This window comes from Monodelphis domestica, chromosome 5 (genome assembly GCF_027887165.1).
Source record: "Monodelphis domestica isolate mMonDom1 chromosome 5, mMonDom1.pri, whole genome shotgun sequence".
Lineage (NCBI taxonomy): Eukaryota > Metazoa > Chordata > Mammalia > Didelphimorphia > Didelphidae > Monodelphis > Monodelphis domestica.
The window spans coordinates 140700846-140721652 of record NC_077231.1 but is presented as its reverse complement, the minus strand read 5'-3'; the positions used below and the strand labels follow the sequence as shown (position 1 = coordinate 140721652).

Here is a 20807-nt window from a genome sequence, read left to right as displayed (position 1 = left end):
AGGCTAGCTACATTGATTAAGTTAACTGAATAATGACCATCTTTTATTTTTACAAACATACAAAGGACATAATACACTTAAAAAACCCAACGCTGATTCAATCCCTTTATAGTCATTGAAAAAATATTATACAAATAGTAATTTTATTAGAGGTTGAAAGGGTTTTTTTCATCTTAATTTTAATTTAAAATTTTAATTATTTCATTTATCTCATTTTAAATTTATATTTGTCCGCACCTTTTGATGTCATATATATATTTGTATATGTTTATTATGTAGGATATACATATATAGGATGTTCATATTTATATGTCATTTATAAATATGCACATATTGGGTGAATGTGCTTAAGAAATGCTTACCAATAAGTATCCATAATCAGAAAAGTTTGTAGGATGCTGATAGAGATCATAATTATCTTGAAAATATCAAGGGATCATTTTATAAGATATTTCAAGATAATGATCCCAAAAGAATAGAAAAACCCGCACAGCTGATAGTATTACTCCAGAAAGATGATTGAGAGTGCCTGAATAACCATGTCCCCAAATACCTTTTTGCTCATATTTTACATAATCATTATAAGAATAATATAGATACATATAGAAGGGTGCCCCGGATTAAAATAAGAAAAGGAGAAAGGGCAGCGGCTGTTGTAAATAATTCTGTACAGCAGTCTCTGTGTATGCGGTTGCATTACTGACTGAACTGTGCAGCAAACACAAGATTTTATTGTGTGTATGTGTTCATTACAGAAAAGCATTTGATTTAATAGAACAAAACTCATCTCTAAAGTCTTTTTTAAGAAGGGATCTGTCATGCATATGTTGAAATCATACAATCTTTGAGAAATGGAGCCACAAGGTTATCTTTGTTCAGTGACTGATGATTAGCATCAGGTAATGCCTAAGACAGAGAGCAGTATAATCACCAAGTTGCTCCTTCTGCTCATGGAGGCCGCCTTCCACAAGGTCCAAATGGAGACTCTCTCTTGATGGGAAGGTATTCCCAGATGTTACTGGTGGTGGATGGCATTTTGCTTCTTGAATCAAGCCCCAAGCCTCCCAGGACCTCTTTTGAGATCCACGAGATTACACAAACAAGATCTTTGGAACCTTCCAATTGGATTATAAAAAACAAAAAACAAAAAAATGCAGCTACCAATTGTCCAGATTCTAGATAAGTTCATTTATTCAGACAGGGCACTCGATCTTGTGTATTGGCTCTAGAAGGGAAAGGGATGGCTTTGTAGAAAATGTATTTTCCTTTTAACAGTCTTGGCCCATGAGTCCATCTATTAACAGAGTTCTTCTCTTGAGGATGACATTACATCTGTGAATCTTGAAATATCCCAGCCTCCGAAGAAAACAAAACAGAATAAAAACAAACAAAAGAAAGAAAGAAACATCCCAGCCTCTGAAGAAAACAAAACAAAACAAAAACAAAAAAGAAATATCTCAGCCTCTGAAGAAAACAAAACAAAACAAAAACAAAAAAGAAATATCTCAGCCTCTGAAGAAAACAAAAAAAAACAAAAACAAACCAAAAAAAAGAAATATCCCAGCCTCTGAAGAAAACAAAACAAAAATAAGAACAAAAAAGAAAGAAATATCCTAGCTCCCAAAGAATCCACCTGGTGGGTGACCCTCAAGGCAGCAGAGAGACTCTGCCTGGTGCTGTAGCATCTTTTCAGGGGCAGCCTCTGTCATAGGAGGAATATGGTACGGGAGAAGAAAGATGGGCTGACCCTGGGCTGAGAGGGAAGGCCCAGGGACCTAACAGCCTCTGTGCCACCCTGATCCTAACTATCCTTCCCTATGTAAAATGATAGGGAGCCTGGAATCATTAACATGTGGAATAAACTTCCACTGGAAATGTATTTATTTATTTGTTAAATGTTGGAGAGAGTACACAATAAGCTTGATCTGCCCTGATGGAAGGGAAAACGTGTCAGATGAAATCACAGATTCACTCAATCAAACAGAAATCTAACCCTTGTGCTGAAAAGATTTAAAACCACTGAAAAACTTCAGGAAAATCAGGCCTTTCACCCATCACTTACGAAACAAAAATTCCTGCTGGTCTTTCCTTGATTGTTTTGCCCTTGTTTAGCTTTTCATGTTGGAAGTGACAGATTAATCATACTTCTCATTAATCATAGCTTCACTATTTATTACTTTTTCTTTTCTCAAGTCCAGAGCGGGGGTTGGGGGTGGGGAGACGGTGACAAGGAAGGTTCATCCTGGTCACTTTGTGGATGTTAAATTATTTTTATTATGGTAGCTTTTCTGATTGTAGAGCATTGAAATCACACTTTAAATTTGCAAAGTGCTTGTCACTAATTATATTAGTTATTTTTATGCATTAAATTGATTTGAAGTATTTTTACCGAGTTGTTGATGGACCACTTTTAGATAATTAAAAGGATCATTTTGGTATAATGGTCGACTCCTCTGAAGTTGCATATCCTTTCAAGGGCTCGTAAAAGAGCAGATGTTGGAGGGTGAGGAATGAATAACAGATCTGCGGGTAGGATATTTTTATTTTAGGTGCACGTTTGGAAATGATTCCAAGCTCTTTCATAAAAGCTTCTGATAGTCATCAAGAACAATTCGTGGTGATGGGACTTTGTGTTTGGGAATGGGTTTTCTTTTATATAAACACTAAGCTTTAGATAATCATTTCTATTATTGTCATCATTGCTATTATCATTAGGACTAATATTTATTCTGTCAGTGCCAACAGCATAGTAGCCACCCTAAACCAGGCACAGAGAAAAAAATCCTCAATAGCCTGATATGCATTTAGATTTCCTTTTAGGACCAACATGGATCAGAGGAGCCTCTGAAATATTATTTGGTAGACTGGCTTGCCTTCATGACTCCATGTGTATACCTTAGCCGTGAAACTTTGCAGGTAGAAACTGTGTTACTCTTGGAGGTGACGTCTCCTGAGAACAAATGCTTCTAAGACCCTTGAAAAAAACTTCCTTTTCATTTTAAGCCAGGGGCAATCAGACTTCCCTGCCTCATGCTCAGGAGCTGATGTTTAGGACAGATCACTTCTTTTGAATATTTTGGTTTTTTGGGGTCCTCTGTGGGGAGGAAATAGAAATCTGCATTTGGATATGGCAAGGATCTTTCACATACATGTCCATATGATCAGACAATCCTCATTAGGCACCTCCAGGTAGGGGCAGCTAGGTAGTTCAGAGGGTGGAGTGCTGGGCCTGAAATAAAGAAGACCCAAGTTCAAATCCGGCCTCATACGCTTCTTAGCTGGAGAAGGAAATGGTGAACCACTCCAGAATCTTTGCCAAGAAAACCCCATGGACATGCTGTGGTCTGTGGGGTCTTGAAGAGATGGATACCTGTGGCTGAATGAACAGTCTTCTAGGCACTGTGCTCAGCATTGAGGATAGGGAAAGGCAAAAAAAGTCAGCCCCTGCCTTCAGAGTGCTCACAGTCTACTGCGCAAATAACTGCGTGCAGGGAGATTGGGAATAGTCCTTAGAGGGAAGGTGTTAGAATTAAGAGGGCTTGGGAAAGGCTTCCTGGGGAAGATAGAATTTTATCTGGGGTTTTAAAAAAAGCCAGGAGGGTGTGTCTGCCCCAGATTGCGGGGGAGGGGGAGCTAGCAAAAATGCCCAGAATCGTGGGGTAGGATGACAAGGAACTGAGGGACCAGATGGCATTCTTGTGTAAGGAGCAGGGAGGAGGCCAGTGGGTCACAGCCCATGGGCCACTTTCATTTACAGATGGACAATGGCACTTGGAGATGTTCAGTCCCTTTATTAAGACTGGAGACTGGGTCTTCCTCTCATGTACCTTTCATCTCCTGATGCTCGGAAATCCTGCTTCTCTCGTATCACTCCTGCTGGGGGCGGGGAGGGGGGTTCCTGGGGTGGACCAGTGGACCGAGCGCCAAGCCTGGGGATGGCAGAATGTAGCTTCACGCACATCCTACCTGGGTGGCCCTGGGCAAGCCACTTACTCCCAGTTGCCCAGCTCTTATCCCTCTTCTGCTTTGGAACAGATGCTTATTCCCAACTCTAAGACTGAGGGTAAGTGTTTAAAAAAAAAAAACACAAACAAAAAACACCCTCTATGACGGGTCATTTCTAGTCCTGCTTGCAGTATTGTATTGCCCCTCTCTACTCCCATGTCATTCCACTGGTCTAGAACCATGAACCACGATCCAATCTCCTTTGTCTTTATACTTGGATGGAGCATGTTAGTCTATTCTTCTAAGATCTACTCATCTTGTCTTTGTACACCTAACTGTCCCCCTCAAGCCCGTCCCCACTCCCATTTTTGTTGTCTCCCCAATTAGAATATAAGTTCTTTATGGGCTGTGACTGTTTTGCTTTTTGTATTTGTATTATTAGCACTTAACATAGTATGACACATGCTAGATGCTAAATAATGCTTGTTAATTAGTTCACTTATTTATTTTCCTTAGGCCTATGAGGGATTAAGAATCATAGCTGCTGGGTCCCAGAAAGAGAATTGGTCCAAAAGGGGGTTATTTTGCTAGCCATTGAGAACAGACACAGAATTGGCTCCGCCTAGAATGGGTCGGAGGATATTGACCTAAAGTCAGTGAGGAGACTGCTAAACAACGTGAACGACATTGATGGATACATTTTGTGGTCTAGTCCTGCTAAATTCACATCCTCGCCATATTCCCTGTGGAAAGGGGGTTCCTATACAGTGATGGAGTTCTCCTGGGCCTTGGAGAGCAGCAGTTGGCTTGAATTGGATATTTCCCAGTTGTCTGCCCCCAGAAGGAACAGCAAGCCCCTGTGAGAAGACTGGAAGGATGGGGATGTGTGTGAAGATACAAATCATAATTAGAATGAAAGGCACGAAGTGTGAAATCCATGTAGGTTCAGAGGATGATCCAATCATTTTATTGGGATCCCAGGGAGTGGTTAAAATGTGAATTAAATATATGGTTTCTTTTTCAATTTGGCTACAAGGCATAAGCCATAGATATCTTGATATTTATGTCTAGCAAGCTCAGAAAAGCCTTTTGCAATTGGAACATAAACTGGGTACCCCGACCAATAAAATTTAAGAAAGACCATTTAAATAAAAAACATGCTCAAATAGAAATAGGGAAGACTTGGGAGTGGGCTCGTAGGGTAGTATGCATGCAAGAATGAATCAGGATATTTTGTTGAATAAGTTGAAGAACACCAGGAACTACAATGAGGCCCCCCAGTTGAGGAAGGTCAGTGATACAATTCAGAGACATTGGCAGTGACTGCAGTCCTACATGTGGGTGCTACTAGGAACCCTTTGGACCTTCACAGGGTTCAGAACAGTTCACCGGGTCCTGGTCTCTGGAGGACCAAATGGTCTAACTGTAGTGTCTTAGATGGTGGTGGAGTTGTTTTGTGAGACTGTGGTTCTCTCTATATCAGAGAATTATTATATTCTTCTTTGATGTAACAGCAGCCTCTGATGAAGTTGTCAGGAAGTAGACTTTTCTAGCTTTGGACAGTCCATTACACAGGACCAGTTGGGTTTATATAAGCAGATAGAATTAAAAACAAACAAAACAGTGATCAGCAGAGTTGAGTTTATCAAGTCTTCAGAATTATCCTTCTCTACATTGTAAGAGAAAGTATTTTACCATGCCATTTTGGGAGAGTGGGTCATCACAGAATTAAATTTAATTATGTATGTAATTATGTGTCTGTGTAGGTTGGAAGGTGACATTCAGTACGGGACCATATCTGTTAGGCATGATAGAGTTTTAGGTATTTCATCACTTGCAGTTTTTCTTCTTTTCTTAAAAAAAATGATTTGAGGAGGTTGGCTATCTTTCAGAGTTTGAGGGAATTAACAAAGGCTCCTAGAAATATGGCTCTTAGAGTTGGCAAAAACCCCAGTGGGCATCTAGGTCCCTTCCCCAGTTTACAGGTGATGAACTAGAGGCCAGCAGAGAGAGTGATTTATTCAAGATCATGCAGAGAGTAAGCAATAGAGATGGAATTTGAACCTGGATCATCCAACTTCAGTGTCGTACTTCTCATTGTACCACATTGCCTTGTTTTGGGGTAGAGGTATTAGACTAAGTGGATTTAGAGGTTGGTTTTACCCATTTTCACACTGACAAAGGCCCTTTTTGATGAGTCAGTCAAAATCCACATGATTGCATTTTGAGTAGAATTCTTCCAATCTACCAGGGAGGTTTCAGAGCTTAGATAGAGGAACCCATTCAGAACAATAACTTCCTTTTGTCATCTACATATCTAAATATTTTAAAGCTCTCCCCCAGTGAGAAAGCAAAACGACAAGTATTTGTGAGATGTACTGCTCACAGCTTTTCACTGTAAGCTCATGGGGAGGGCGGCCCCCAAGAGCCACATCTAATGACTCTAAACTTTATATAGCACTTTGTACAGGATGAGGCACACAGTAAGCGCTCATGAAATAGCCACTTAATGATTTTACAAGAGACTGTAGTCATGAATAGTATTTATAGTAACATTTTCACGATGGCCCTTGGATTTTATAAGATTAGTGTCAAATTTATAAAGGACCTCAGCGACCATCTATCCAGCGTACCTGTATCTGATGAAGAATCCCTTCCACAGCCTCTCCAGCCCTTTGCTTGGAGACCCGGGCCCTCCGTCCCACAGCTCTTAGATGCCTTGTGGTCAGTCGGGCTCTCCTAATACCAACCCTCCATTTGCCTCTTGCTGCATTCCACCTGCTACCACCTAGATCTGCTTTTGGGAGCCAAGCAGAAAGCATCAATTCTCTCGCGTACGTGACAGCCCTTAAACTATTTGAAAACAGCTCTCATGTATTCTCATAAATGGGTTCTTTTACAGGCTAATCACTCTGACTCCATCGAACTGCTCCTCTCTCAGGACATGGTTTTGCGTTCACTTTCCTGGTCCTTATACACTAGGCAGATTCCGCCTTGTTAATGCCCTTCCTCAACTGTGGTGCTCAGGAAGTATCTCAGTATGGCCTGAGGACCCAAGAGAGAACCCTGGGTGCCCCGCCTCCTAATGCATTCTAAGGTCACCCTAGCTTTGGTGGCTACGTCTACACAATAGCTCATGTGAAAAAAATCCTGAGGAGTCGACCATGAACTCATTATGAGTTACCAGCTCCATTCAAAAAGCACTCACTAAGCTCTTTCTATGGAGCAGGTCGTGGATGGCATGGCAGCCACCAATTTTCTTATACTTGTGAAATTAATTTTCTTCACCTAAATTGTTCATAGTTGCCTTTGTCTATAGAACTTTCTATTTATCTATATAGCTATGATCTTCACATTTATTTATTTTATCTTGCATTTCATCTTATGAAATTCACCTCAATGTTCTAGTCTGTTGAGACCTTTCAGATCCTGATTATTAATCCTCCCAGCTTTGTGTCATCTGAAGATTGGATAAGCTTGCTTTCCATGTCTTTATAGAAATGATTGCTAGAACTATTAAATACCTAAGGGGAAAGGATAGCTCCCTCATATTCTGTCAGAGATCTTTTTCTAAGTTAACATTAGTCTGTTAATGACGCTCTATTGTGTTTGTCCATTGAGATCATTCTAAATCAGCCTCACTGTATTACCATCTAGCCCCTGTCTTTCCATCTTTTCCATATGGATAGCTTGAGAGAGTGCCAAGTACTTTGCTAAAAAAAGAAGGACACTGACCCTATGACTCTCTGCTATGTTATATATTTGTAAATGACTCAGATAAAGGCATTGATGACATACTTTTCCAATTTGGAGGTGACCCAAAACCAAGACTCATGGCTAACACATGGCTCGTAGGATTTAAAAAGATCTGGACGAGTCATAATTTCTCAGCTCTTTCTACTGATATCATACCCTACGCAAGTCACATAACCATTTATGAGAAATTCAAAGAAGGTGACAAAAGTCAATACATTTTCTCCCTTCCCATTCTGTTATCACTCAAAGTAAATAAGACTTCTTAGGTAATAGAGTGGAAAGTACCTTGGATTATGAATAAGTGATGCAGTTTATGTTTTTCTGAAGTTAATGAAGACAACAATGATTATGTTTCTTTTAGCAAGTTGTAAAATGGGAATAAGACTGTACTTGTACCACCTTCCAGTCAGGGGGGGGTGGTGGGGGGAGGGAAGCATTGCACTTTGCAAACATTAAAGGGATTAGGATAAAGGCTAGACGTGTTTTCAAAGATGTTGGGAACTTCCCATGGGGAAATTCCCCATAACAATTCAGATTGGCATCTTATATGCAGCTTAGAATTCTGGAGAACTGTTTAGAATACAGAGAGCTTCTAATTTGTCCAGGTTCATCTAGCCCCTATGTGTTAAAGTCTGGACTTGAACCCAGGTCCAGTCTTATGTCCACTACACAATGTTTCCTTTCTGTCTCACTATTAGCTTCCTTCTAGAGGCTTTTAGACACCTTCAACTTCACACAAACTCTTAAATCTAAAAAAAAGTGGGCAACTTTTGATTATTGATATTATTTTTACTTCATCTTTCTGCTTCCTTCAGATTTGTAGACAGTTGTAAAGGGGAACCTGGACCAAATGATCATTTTAACCAAATTAGAGCTGAAAGCAGGATTTTGAAAGGCAGGTCAGTGGGTACTGAGAAAATTCCCATAGAATCTATATTAACTTTACTTATAATTCTAAACTTCCACGGACTGATTTCATTTCAATTATGTTTTTATTTGTTAGCTGTAGCAGCATAAGATTGAAATAGGAGTGTGTGTTTGTAAAGTGTTCTTACAACAAACTCCTTAGTTTGTAAGAAAGAAAAAGAAATGTAAGGAAAAACAAATAGCAATTGATACTCCCTAAATCAGTAATGGTGTCAAGATATAGAAACGATCGAATCAGATTGGGCACGTTAATGAGAGGGAAGACGTACTTGCCAAGTGAATTTGTTTACTGTATAACAAGAGTATGTTTTGTGAGAGGACAGAAAAAGCTTTTTAGTTACTGTGTAGTTTTTAGATTATTTATGTTTATATTGAACTACCTTGCCTTTATGTTTAGGGCCTGGAAATTCAAAGTCATTGAATTTAGAGGTGCCATTAAGGAAACGGTGACCTTGTATTACAAAGCAACTGGTCCATTTAAGACATAGGAGACTGGCATACGGTCAGTAAAGAATGGTGGTCCATTTTAGCAGTGAGGCAGCGAGACAAATTATACTTTCCTTCTCCACCTCGAAAGGCAGAATTGATTCCATCTGAGCCCCTGGAGTTCTCTTCTGGCTTAAGCTGGACCTGGAAGATCTGATTTGGTAGCAAGTGGCCCCTGTTCTCATTCCAGTCTCAAGATGGGATCACTTGATGTACTATGGGATGAGACAGTCATTCTCATTGACTCTGAGTCTCGTGGTGCTGCCCTCAGATGGCTCCCAGGCCTCTGTAGAAGGCCTGGAATCGATCCGAGCTGACAATTGTTAGGGTGAAGGGAGATTGTCCAATGGACCGTGGTACCGTGCTGGCCAGAGCCTCTGTCAGGCACGTCATGATCTAGAGCCTCATTGACCTGAGGTGGCAGAGAAAGAAGATACTGTGCACCCCCAGCATCAACTCAGGGTTCATTGTTGCTTTTCAGTATTTGTGGAGATGGATGCAGGAACCTAATTTTGAGCAGTAATTTTAAGGGATGGAGCACAGGACTGGTAGGCAGAGTCCACCCAGGGATGAGATTCAGAGAAGTTCAGAATCTGTGCAACCAAAAGTCAGTATTGTTTCCTCCTTCCTATTATTCTCATCACGTTTATAGGCAGCTTAGTGAATAGAATACACAGGATCTTGGATGGTGACTTAGGCAGTTACATCATATTTTCTAGTTAACTAAAAGAGAAATGAAGATTTTTCTTTTAATAAAGTAATAATGCAAGACATCACATGTCTATTAAGCCAACCTGTTTGGGCAAGCAACTAGTCGATGAACTTAATGCATTCAATATCACTAATTATATACCTTTATATGACATGCATTATGCCCATTTTTATTAGTAGTAATTACCTTTCTCACTTCCTCATTTCTCTCTCTTTTCATTCCCACCCCTTTCAGATTCTGCCATCACCTCTGCTAAGAGGGTTAATATGGTTATTCCCTTTTATTTTTTCTCTACCTGAAGCATTTTCTTTTTATAAAAGGTTCATTTGTTTTTCCAGTATTTCTTCATTCTTCCTTTCACTTGATAATTTTCATTCTGTTGGATAGAGGTCCATGGAAAGCACGTTCTTTGAGCAAGAAACAACAAAATAAATGCTTGTACTTTTAACTGCTGGGAGAGCAAGAGCAAAACAAGGGAATGAAGGAACACCATTTTTCTGTTCTTCACAAAGGATGAAGCCAGCTTTTCATCATTTTGTTTTCTTATTCCTTTGCATCCATTTTTGCTGAGTATGTCTAAATTTAGAGATCCCTTTGGATTTTGAAAAAGTGAGGAATAAAACTAGAAACTGATCCTCAAATTATCATCTCTGATTCGTCCCACATTAATATTGAACTAAGCTGCAAAGAGGAGAGGATTGTGAAATAACTGAAGAAAAAACACAGAACCAGGGAGTCAGGAAACCCAGCTTCCTGTCCTAGTGCTATCCCTAATGCATTGAGTAATCATGAGCAAGGTTCTTCACCTATCTAACCCTCTCTTTTCTCCTCAATAAGTAGGAGGGGATTAGATGGTATCTAAGGTCTAAATATCATGACTTTAAATGGTAGTCTTTGTCTTCTTTCTCCTTTAAGTTGCTTCTTAATTATCTCTACCTCTTATGTGCTTCTGCCTTCACTTTTTAGCTACTGTCTTGAATATAACTTCATTAAGCACTCAGAAAACTGATTTTTCTGTCATTTGAACTATCCTTCCAGAGGAAAACACAACATAAACAGAGTGTAAACTTCTTTAAGGCAGAGAGCCCTCTTTTATTTGTCTCTTTGTATCCCCAACACCTAGCAAAGGGCCTGGCACCTAATAGAAACTTACCAAATGCTTGTTGAATAAACTAATAGGATGCATAAGCTGTTTATATATATATATTTGCTACAATATTACTTGAATTAATTCCTAAATAGAACTAGACTGAATTCTGTTCTCAACCCGAGTTGTTTGTGTCAGCAGTCAAATGATACCATGCTGCATTGATTGCTATTTGGGAGGGCAATTTGAGCTTTTTTGGAAAATGAAAGTATCAGCTGATCTGAGATCATACCCCTGCCCTCCCATGTCAAAGAATAGAATTCTTTTAAGCTCTAAAAATGGACCACGGCAGTTAGCAGGATCATCATGCATCAGAAAATATTCTTAGATCTTTTATTATTTTTATCCCATTAAGAGGGAAGTAGTCTGTCACTTTGGGAAATGGCTTACTTCACTTCCTGAAGGTAATTTGACCTTCATTCATGTGACCTTTAAATGAGCTTTGCAAAAAGAAACAGACTTTTTCCTCAGTTATTATTTATTGAGTGACTCATGAGTATGTAGCCTAAAGGGCTTGAGTTCAGAACTGAAGTAAGGTGGCCTTCATGGATAAAGAGTGACTGTAATGAAATAATTTTTTTATGTGAAGATTTTCAGTTTGACACAGATAAATAAATATGGATAATAAAACTCTAAGTGGCAATTCAGTAATAAGGTTCAGAAAACAATTAAATGGAAAGTGAAAACACATTTTTGGTTGCCTTTAACATAAAATCTTTTGAGCACTGTAAATCTCACTTGTAGCAAAGTATAAATTTGGATGTATAGATCAATTTAAAAACTGAATCTCAAGAGTTAATGAATACATCCAGCGGTTGTAAAGTAAGTAGTGTTTTATGTTATCCTTTCAAATCCCTTTAGCAGTGTCTTCCTGGGGAGAATAAAAGACACAGTTTCTAGAAAAGGGTAAAGACATTGAAGAGTTTGCCATTTCTGGCCACCTTTGGGAATCAAGATTTTCAGAAGAACAAAAGTCACTTTTCCATCTGGGTTCCATTAATTTAGAGCAGTTATTTCGGCACTTGCAGGCATTTTGGGGATTTATTACTTGGTTTTGCTTTTTGCCAACTGAGTTAGATGTTGGACTGGAACGATTTTTAATCAGTTCCCTTTGTTGAAAAATATGCTCCAGAAAACCTGTTCTTTTGCTTAAACTTACACGCCCATCAAATTATGGTAGACTTGAGCAAAGAAAGTCAGAGTTGAATAATAATTATAATAATTTTGTGCCTTTGAGAACAAATTGAAAGTTCAAGGTAACTAATAATAATGGTAATGTGTATATGTACATAGGAAGACCTGATTCATATTTCAGGGTGATTTTATCTATGTCAGTCGCTTTATTTAACACTAGGTTAAGAGCACACACTCTGCTAAGTGATGTATTTAAAGCCTTTCACAATCTGTCTCGAGCCTATATTTCCAGACTGATTATACATTACTCCTCCTCATGTACCCTGCACTCAAGCTTTCCTGGCCTACTTGCTGTTCCATGCATGCCTTCCCCATCTCCCACATCAGTACCTTGGCAGAGCACCTTCCACTCCCTCCCCACCCCCCCACAAGTGGAATTCTTTCCCTCTGCCTGTGGGCACCCCTGGCTCATTTCTCAGTTCATGGACCCATGGATCAGTTCCAGGGCCATCTCTTTCAAAAGACCGTTCTCGATTCCCCATGTTGTTTCAGTCCTCTCCTCCCATCTCCAGGCATTATGCACTTATTTTGCATAAACCCTCTATGTGTGAAAATGTTTTATATGCCCCCATTCCTACAGAGCAAGGGCTGATTTAGTTATGTATTTGCATCTCCAGCAACTAGCAGAGTGGTATGTTATATATGCTTAATAAATGCTTGTTAACTGATTGATTAATGTGTGCAATCCTCAAACCATTTATTTATAATAAATCAAAAACAAATGAATGAAAACTTCTCTATAAATATTAGGGACTACACTTAGCACTTTAAAAAAAACAGTCTCTCAAGCTATTACTGTTAGACATTTTCTTCAAATAGGTAAGGGAAATAATTTAATTCATAATATGAGTTGGTATAATAATAAGCATGTTCTAATAAAATTTCACCATTTCATTTCATTTCATTGGAAAAGCAAACACAAAATGATTAAGTGGTTAGAGTTAGTGACTCAGTAGCCTAGTTATTTATAGATCTCTTATCTTTGGATCTGTGGTCCAAGAGTTACTGGGATTCCCTCCAAGTATTTTCTACTCCATAAGAATGACTAATTCTTTATAGGCATTCTGGAAAATGATGATTGCTTTCTTTGATTGAAAAAAAAACTACTAAGTATTAAACTTGTTTTTTTACCAGTAATCTGCTTGGAATAGATTTCCCCTTATTGACTGAACTTTCGCAACTGTTTTCCTCATTTCATAACTAAGCAAAATTACCATTGCTAAACAGGATGAGGTAGTTAAGAATACTGTAAGAAGTCATTGCTACACAAGTCTACTTTAGTATATTGGTGAAACCCTGCAGACCATCAATCAAGAATTTATTAAGTGACTTCAGTCAACCTGATAAGTTAGCAATTCTCTTGAGATACTGTCTTTTCTAAGTTTATTGCTTAGGATTAGCTTTATTAATTTTTATTATTTACTTTCAGCTTTAAATCTTAACATTCTTGGTTTGAGTAGAAACGAATAATAGCAGATACTCAGGCAGAATTAATAAAGTTTCATACACATTCTAATGCCCTTCTGTGCACATACCTGTAGTTTCTATGGGAGGGTGTTAGGGAGAGAAATTTTTATTATTTACTTTCAGCTTTAAATCTTTAACCTTCTTAATTTTAGTAGAAAAGAATAATAGCAGATACCCAGATAGGCAGAAGAATAAAGTTTCCCACACATTCTTTTGCCCCTCCTTGCACATACCTGTAATTTCTATGTGAGGATCTTAGGGAGAGAATTAGGTTTTACTGGGTAGGATTTGTCAAGATTTGGATTATGGTGTTTTCCCTAGATTAACTGGGAAAGGGTATTGGGAATCTGGAATCATGTCCTTTGTTTGCTTTGAAGAGACAAAGAAATCGGATTCTTCTTTCCTGGCTACATTATTTTGTTGTCATTTGCTCATTTCAGTCAGAGCCAACTCTTTGTGATCCCATTTGGGCTTTTCTTGGTAAAGACACTGGTGTGTTTTGCCATTTCTTTTTCCAGCTCACTTTACAAAAGATGAGGAAACTGTGGCAAAAAGGGTTAAGTGACGTGCTGAGAATGAGTATCTGTGGCCAGATTTGGTGACTCTGGACCTCATGCTCTCTCCACTTGTATCAGCTCACTGTCCCAGACATGCCATTAAACCCCTACAAATCTCCCTTTTTTCTTAAGGTGTAAATATTTTCAGTAAGGTATTTAATAATAACTTCCAGCCATGAGATGTAACATTATACGATATGTTATTGCTTGGTCATTTCTCTGAGTCTTGCTTTCAAAAGCCTTTCTCTCTTATTGCACGGCTCTCTCATGGGCACATTGGCCCGTGGTTCCTACAGAGCAAAACCTCAAATTGAGTTTCTTTATAGTCCGTTCTGGTGCTGCAGGCGAGTCGGACCATTGGAGGAAGTATTTATCCTGGAGAAGAGAAGATTGGGAGTGGGGGAGCAGGGGAGAGTGGGACACACACTAGTTGGCTTTCAGGTTTTTTGCAGGGCCAGCGAATGGGGTTAGACTTGTTCTGCTTGGTCTCAGGAGGAAGAAATAGTTGCGATGGGTAGAAATTAAAGAACGCATTGTTCCTCGGTGTAAGGAAGGAGAAGCTTCCTCCAAAGTGCGAATGAAAGGTGGCACACTCTCTGTCACGGGAAATCTTCAGATGGTGACCGAATCGTGGATAGATTAGGAATGTTTCAGGACAGATAGATTAGATGCTAACCCCAATCTTAGGATTTTGACATCCATTTTAACTCAGAGATCCTGCATTCAGGGATATTTCCTAGAGCATAGTTTTCCAACATAAAAAATGAAAGGATGTTACCCCCAAGATACAAGCAAATAAGTGAAATAGCAACTGTAACTAATGAAGTGAGGTGGAAAGCTGTTGGACCATCTTTTTGTTTCTCTGTAGGTTTCCCAAAAGGAAAGAAACAATGGCCTCATCATTTCTTCACCTACTCCATTGGAATTATGTTCTTTAGTGTAGAGAAGAACAAAATTAAAAAAAATAATAACAATGTATACATATGTAGATCCATTTGGTGTGGTATCCATGAAGGGTACCAAACAAATAAATTATTTCCCTATGGCTTCATCTAGAGGAAATTTAGAGAGCCGGTTATTGGTACAACAACGTTACGATTGAACTTGCTTTGTATTATAAATGATCAGATTTTCATGTCAGAGTTTCTAACACAGATGAATGGTGAACTTGATCAGTGGAATCATTCCCAGTGAAAACAGGAATTATCTGCCAAATTAAACCTAATAACTTGTTTTTGACATTGTGGAGGATTTGTATTACCTAATCCTTTGAGGGACATTATTCTTCAGATATTCTGTTATTTCTTATAATTTCATTTCTCTCGCTGGTGAAGAATGTTTCAGATGTGTAATGAATGACATCGCTTCTTTCCTCGGCAGGCTTGCAGCCTCCTGTTCCAGAGTATATCGTGGATGTAGAGTCTATGGACATCTTCCCCGTTGGCTGGTGTGAAGCAAATGGGTATCCCTTAACTCCACCCCATAAAGCCGTTTGTAAGTACAGTAACTATGGAAAGCTCTATAAAGGAAGAAGTTTATCACAATTTTGAAGCCATGATCCTACGGGGTCTTTCTATGAACTGATTTCCCTTTTTTTTTATTCATCCCTTGAACATCGGGCAGTCATTATGGGCCATTTCACAGGCTGGACATGGGGTGGGGTAAAGGGAAGAAAACAAGCATTTCTATATAACCTGCCGGCACTGTGCTCAAAGCTTTTACAAATATTACGAAATTACAGACACCAGAAGTCCTTATTCCATATTTACTGTCTAACCAGGAAATGACCCTCAGGCCTTTAGACCAAGTCTCCTTTGATTTGTGGGTCTGTGGTCCTTCTGCTCCTCTCTATATCTTCATTGTAGAGGAATTCCTCAGGGACTTCCTGAAAAATAAATAAGAACTCCCATGGATGACAGGCGGCATTTTCCAAAGTGAGGGGAGCCAGTGCAGGGCAAAGGGCGCTAGGCCTAGAGTTCAAATCCAGCATCAGACAGCTGCTTAGCTGAGTGGCATCCCTTCCCCTCCATCTCCCTCAGTTTCTTCAATTATACAAGAATAGCACCTACCTCCGGGATCATGAGGATCCACTGAGATAGTACTTAGGAAGCATTTAGCCCAGTCCTGGAATATAGTGGGCTCTTAATAAATGCTGCTTCCTCCTTCCTTTCATCTCCACCTCAGAGAAGTATGAGCAGAAAAACACAGTTTTCATTTCTTTCCCATTGTATTCACCATGCACAAATAGCTGCTGTGTGCACAATAACTTTAAAAATCTTTCATGAGATGGAGCATGTATTCAGGTCCATCTTACCCTAAAGTGGCCTAAGTTTTATAGTCATCATCATCATTACCATCTTTAGTATATGTAATATATATAAACTATTATATTTTTATTTACAAATGTACTTATTATATTAGTATATATCTATTATATATTATAAACATATCAAATAAATGTTTACAAAATATTATATATATATATAATAAATATAATTTATAAATAATATTTTAAAAATATATAATTGTTGAGCTTCTAATTCCCATGGAAGTCTGGCCATGAGAGAGAGCTTGGACACAGTAGAAATATGAATAGAATGTCAACATTGAGGAAAGGGCAATAGGGAAGAAATTGGATTTAGATCATTATTTGACATGTTATTCCAAGATAAGCTCCAAATGAATATGTGACTTAGTTATAAAGGTCACATTATAAACATAACAGATAAACATGAAAAAATTACTTGCCATATCTTTCTATAAAATAAAGCTTCATGACTAATAAAGGAATAAAAAGGGTATTATTCCACAGGCCCAGGTAATGGATTTACTGCATTGGTTCTCTTTCCCTAAGGTTCTCACTTCAACTTTTTTCTACAATTCTATTCTAAAATGTAATTAGCCACAAAAGTAATTCTATTACTACTACTACTAATTGTTAACATTCATATAGCACTTTAAGGTTTGCAAAGTACTGTGCCCATCTAATTTAATTTTCATGACAACCCTATTAGGCAAATGGTTTGATCCCCGTTTTGAAGAGAAGGCTGAGGAAGATGAAGTAACTTGGCTAGAACTGCACAGCTAATGTCCGAGACAAGATTTGAACTCACATCTTTCTTGAGTCCTAGTTTAATGTTATAACCCACTATGACCCTTGGCTTCCTTAAATACTACTAAGTGGTTTTTACGATCTTAACAAAGTTTCCCATCTTTTCTGGGCCTACCCTCTTTGTGATAAAAATGAAAAAGTGAAGTAGCGCCTGTGGTCAAAGAGCTCACATCCTAATGCAGGAGATCATATGCATAGGATAACTCCTTTAGGTGAATGGAAATCTTGAGTAATCTTTAGGGCACACTTATAAACCAGCTGATAAATATTCAATAATGTTATTTTAAAAAAACTTTACACTCATCTTTATATTTGTTGTTTGAACCTGATTGCATAATTGTTCCAAATATCAATGAGAGCTATGAGGACTCAAGGACATTAATCTGGTTGCATATCCTTGACATTTTGAATTAGAAGAGTTTGAGTAAGTCTGTTATCCTTGAAAATACATTACAGTTTGGGGATGTAGACTCTAAATGATTTCTCTATTGCAAATAGTAATAATATGGAAATGGGTTTTGAACAATGAATGATACATGTAAAACCCAGTGGAATTGCTCATTGGCTACGGGAGTGGGGAGGGAAAGAAAATGAATTATTAACCATGGGAAAAGACTCTAAATTAAATAAATAAAGAAAAGAAAATACATCACAGTCTTTGATAGGCCACTACAATTTCCTTTTCCATCAGGCTTTCTCTATCAGAAGTTCAGAACTCCTCACCTACTCATTATTATAAAAACCTTCCCAAGTTCTGCTACACTCAGAGACTGAAAAGCCCTGTTTTTGGAAGTGTGTTATTTTCCCTGGAGTCAATTCTTAGGTGCATGAATATATTCCTGAAAATTATCCTTTGTGACCCTGCGCAAGTCACTTAACCACCCCTTACCACTTATCTGCCTTGGAACCAATACACAGTGTTAGAATATTCTAACACAGGTTAGCATTTAAAAAAGTAGATGTCTAGAGTGAACATTTATTAAATATCTTCTATGTACAGATAATACAATTTCCTTCATTCTAGACATCCAAAGAAAGATACATTGCCCTTGATTTACTGAGATTTAAGTAAAGTTTCCTCTAATGAAGTAAGATAACTATGACTTAAAGAGAAAGGTGGTTACTGAAAATGACATGTCTGGTTAAGGGGCCATGAGAAATTTAACTAAAGAAAGAATCCCTTGGGGAGGTGAGAGGCTAGCAAAGGCTTTGTTGAGCCTGTGGCAGCTGAAAATATGCAGAAATTTCACTGGCTAAGGATCAATTAAAGAAGATTTTGTGGGGGGGGTGGTGGGGAGGACAAAAGGGGAGAGAGGGAGAGAAAGTGAAAGAGGAGAGGGAAAGAGGGGAAGAGAGAGAAAGAGAGACAGAGAGAAAGAGAGAGAGGTGGGGGGACAAAAGGGGAGAGAGGGAGAGAAAGGGAAAGGAGAGGGAAAGAGGGGAAGAGAGAGAAAGAGAGACAGAGAGAAAGAGAGAGAGAGAGGTGGGGGGACAAAAGGGGAGAGAGGGAGAGAAAGTGAAAGAGGAGAGGGAAAGAGGGGAAGAGAGAGAAAGAGAGACAGAGAGAAAGAGAGAGAGGTGGGGGGACAAAAGGGGAGAGAGGGAGAGAAAGGGAAAGGAGAGGGAAAGAGGGGAAGAGAGAGAAAGAGAGACAGAGAGAAAGAGAGAGAGGTGGGGGGACAAAAGGGGAGAGAGGGAGAGAAAGGGAAAGGAGAGGGAAAGAGGGGAAGAGAGAGAAAAGAGAGACAGAGAGAGAGACAGAGAGAGAGGTGGGGGGGACAAAAGGGGAGAGAGGGAGAGAAAGAGAGGGAAAGAGGAGAGGGAGAGGGGAAGAGAGAGAGAGAGGAAAAGGGAGGGAGAGAGAGAGAGTGAGGGAGAGAGAGAGAGACAAGGAAAGAGGGAGGGAGAGAGAGAGAGATTGAAAGAAAGAGGTAGAGACAGAGACAGATGGGGGAAGGGAGAGGCTGGATCAGAGGAATGAATACTAGGGCTATAGAAAGTAGTTCACTTTAGCCAGGAACATAGCATAAGTAAAGGGAAATGGTGTGAGACAGGGCTGGACAGATTACTTGGTGCCTGAATCCAGAGGCTGTTGTGTAACAAGATAAGAGACTGATACTTTCTTCCCTGGGCAGTGGGAAACATTGGGGTAATTAGAGGAGTGCTAGGCTCAGCCTGGTGTAGTGGGAAGATTATGTGAGCCACAGTGTGAAAAGAGGAGAACTGGCTACAGAAGATCAGTGAGGAGGTATTTACAGTAAGTCCTGCAGGTGAGAGATAACGAGGGCTTGAACCAGAGTGATTGCCGTGAATGGCAGAGGGGCACTTAAGCTTGGCATCCAAAGAAGTGTGGAGCATGAGGTGGCTTTTGAATTGCCTCCCATTCCCGTTTGAGAAACCCCCTCTCGCAAAACCACCACTTGCTGGTGTTTTAAGATGAGAAGAATCCTTTCATCCCCAACAGCTGGTGTTTTTGCCTGATTTGATGGAGTTTTCTCACATCAGTTCTATAGTGTTGCCCTTTATGAACAATCTCAGATTTCATCAGTATCAGCTGTCATTGACTTGATCCACATTTTCTTTTCCCACTAAATTGGGTGTGTTTATGGCTGATTCTTCTCTGTAAAAGACCTTTTGAGTTTTTCTGTGTGGAGAGGCTACATAAATTAAAGGTGAATGTGATGGTATTCCCACACCCTTGAAACCTGCTGTGTGTAGTATTTACTCCCTAATTTTATTAACAGGCTTTGATTATAAGAAGAATTCTAGATCAGTCATTGAATCTAGAATTTCACAGAGCTGATAGCAATTTTTGGTTATGGAAACTGAACATTACCAAAGGGAGTGAGGTTTTATTGACTATCTTAATTATCTCTAGATCCTGCCTTATTTGCTGCTACTAGCTTCATTTTTTAGAAGTAAACATTTGGGCTCATAGACAGCTCTCTGGAAGGGACCTCAGGGGTTATCTAGGCCACCATTCATTTTAAAGTTGAAGAAACTGAGGCCTAGATTTCTTAGTGCCTCAAAGGCAAAATTCAAACTGGAAGCACTACTCTTTCCCTTGTACTATAGTACATCGCATAGAAGGCTGGAACTCCAGTGATGGAAAGAAAAGGGTTCAACAGTAGCCTCCAAAGTAACATACTGCCATTGTAACCTTATAGAAATCATTTAACTTTAAATTCTTCAGGCAATCTTCTAAAACTAGAGGGTTTTCAGCAGCAAAGAAGGTCTATGGAGAGAGGGCATGTGTACAACCAAAAGTTCCCTATTTCAGTGACATCGGAGGTCCAGATCCAAAAGAAAAAAAAAAAGACTTACAGTTAATAATCCAAAATATGTCCCACTTCTTTACAATTTTCCCAGTTTTGATGTATTAGAATTAGTTTCTGCTTATTTAGGGGGAGAAAGAGTTAGTTAATGCCAAAATTAATAAGTACCAGGAAGTGATGGTCTAATTTTATTAAGATGAAGAATAGACAGTATTAAATCTAAATGAAA

At 39.0% G+C, this 20807-nt stretch overlaps 1 protein-coding gene across 5 annotated transcripts in view; it reads left to right on the top strand.

Annotated features, from left to right (window-relative positions):
• SFMBT2 (Scm like with four mbt domains 2) overlaps positions 1-20807 on the top strand; it is a 285508-nt gene that overhangs the window by 205282 nt on the left and 59419 nt on the right. For all 5 annotated transcript variants that reach the window (XM_007503935.2, XM_007503933.3, XM_007503934.3 and 2 more), the window contains one exon: positions 15572-15685. In XM_007503935.2, coding sequence (XP_007503997.1) covers positions 15572-15685 — 114 coding nt within the window. The remainder of the gene's footprint in view (positions 1-15571; positions 15686-20807) is intronic.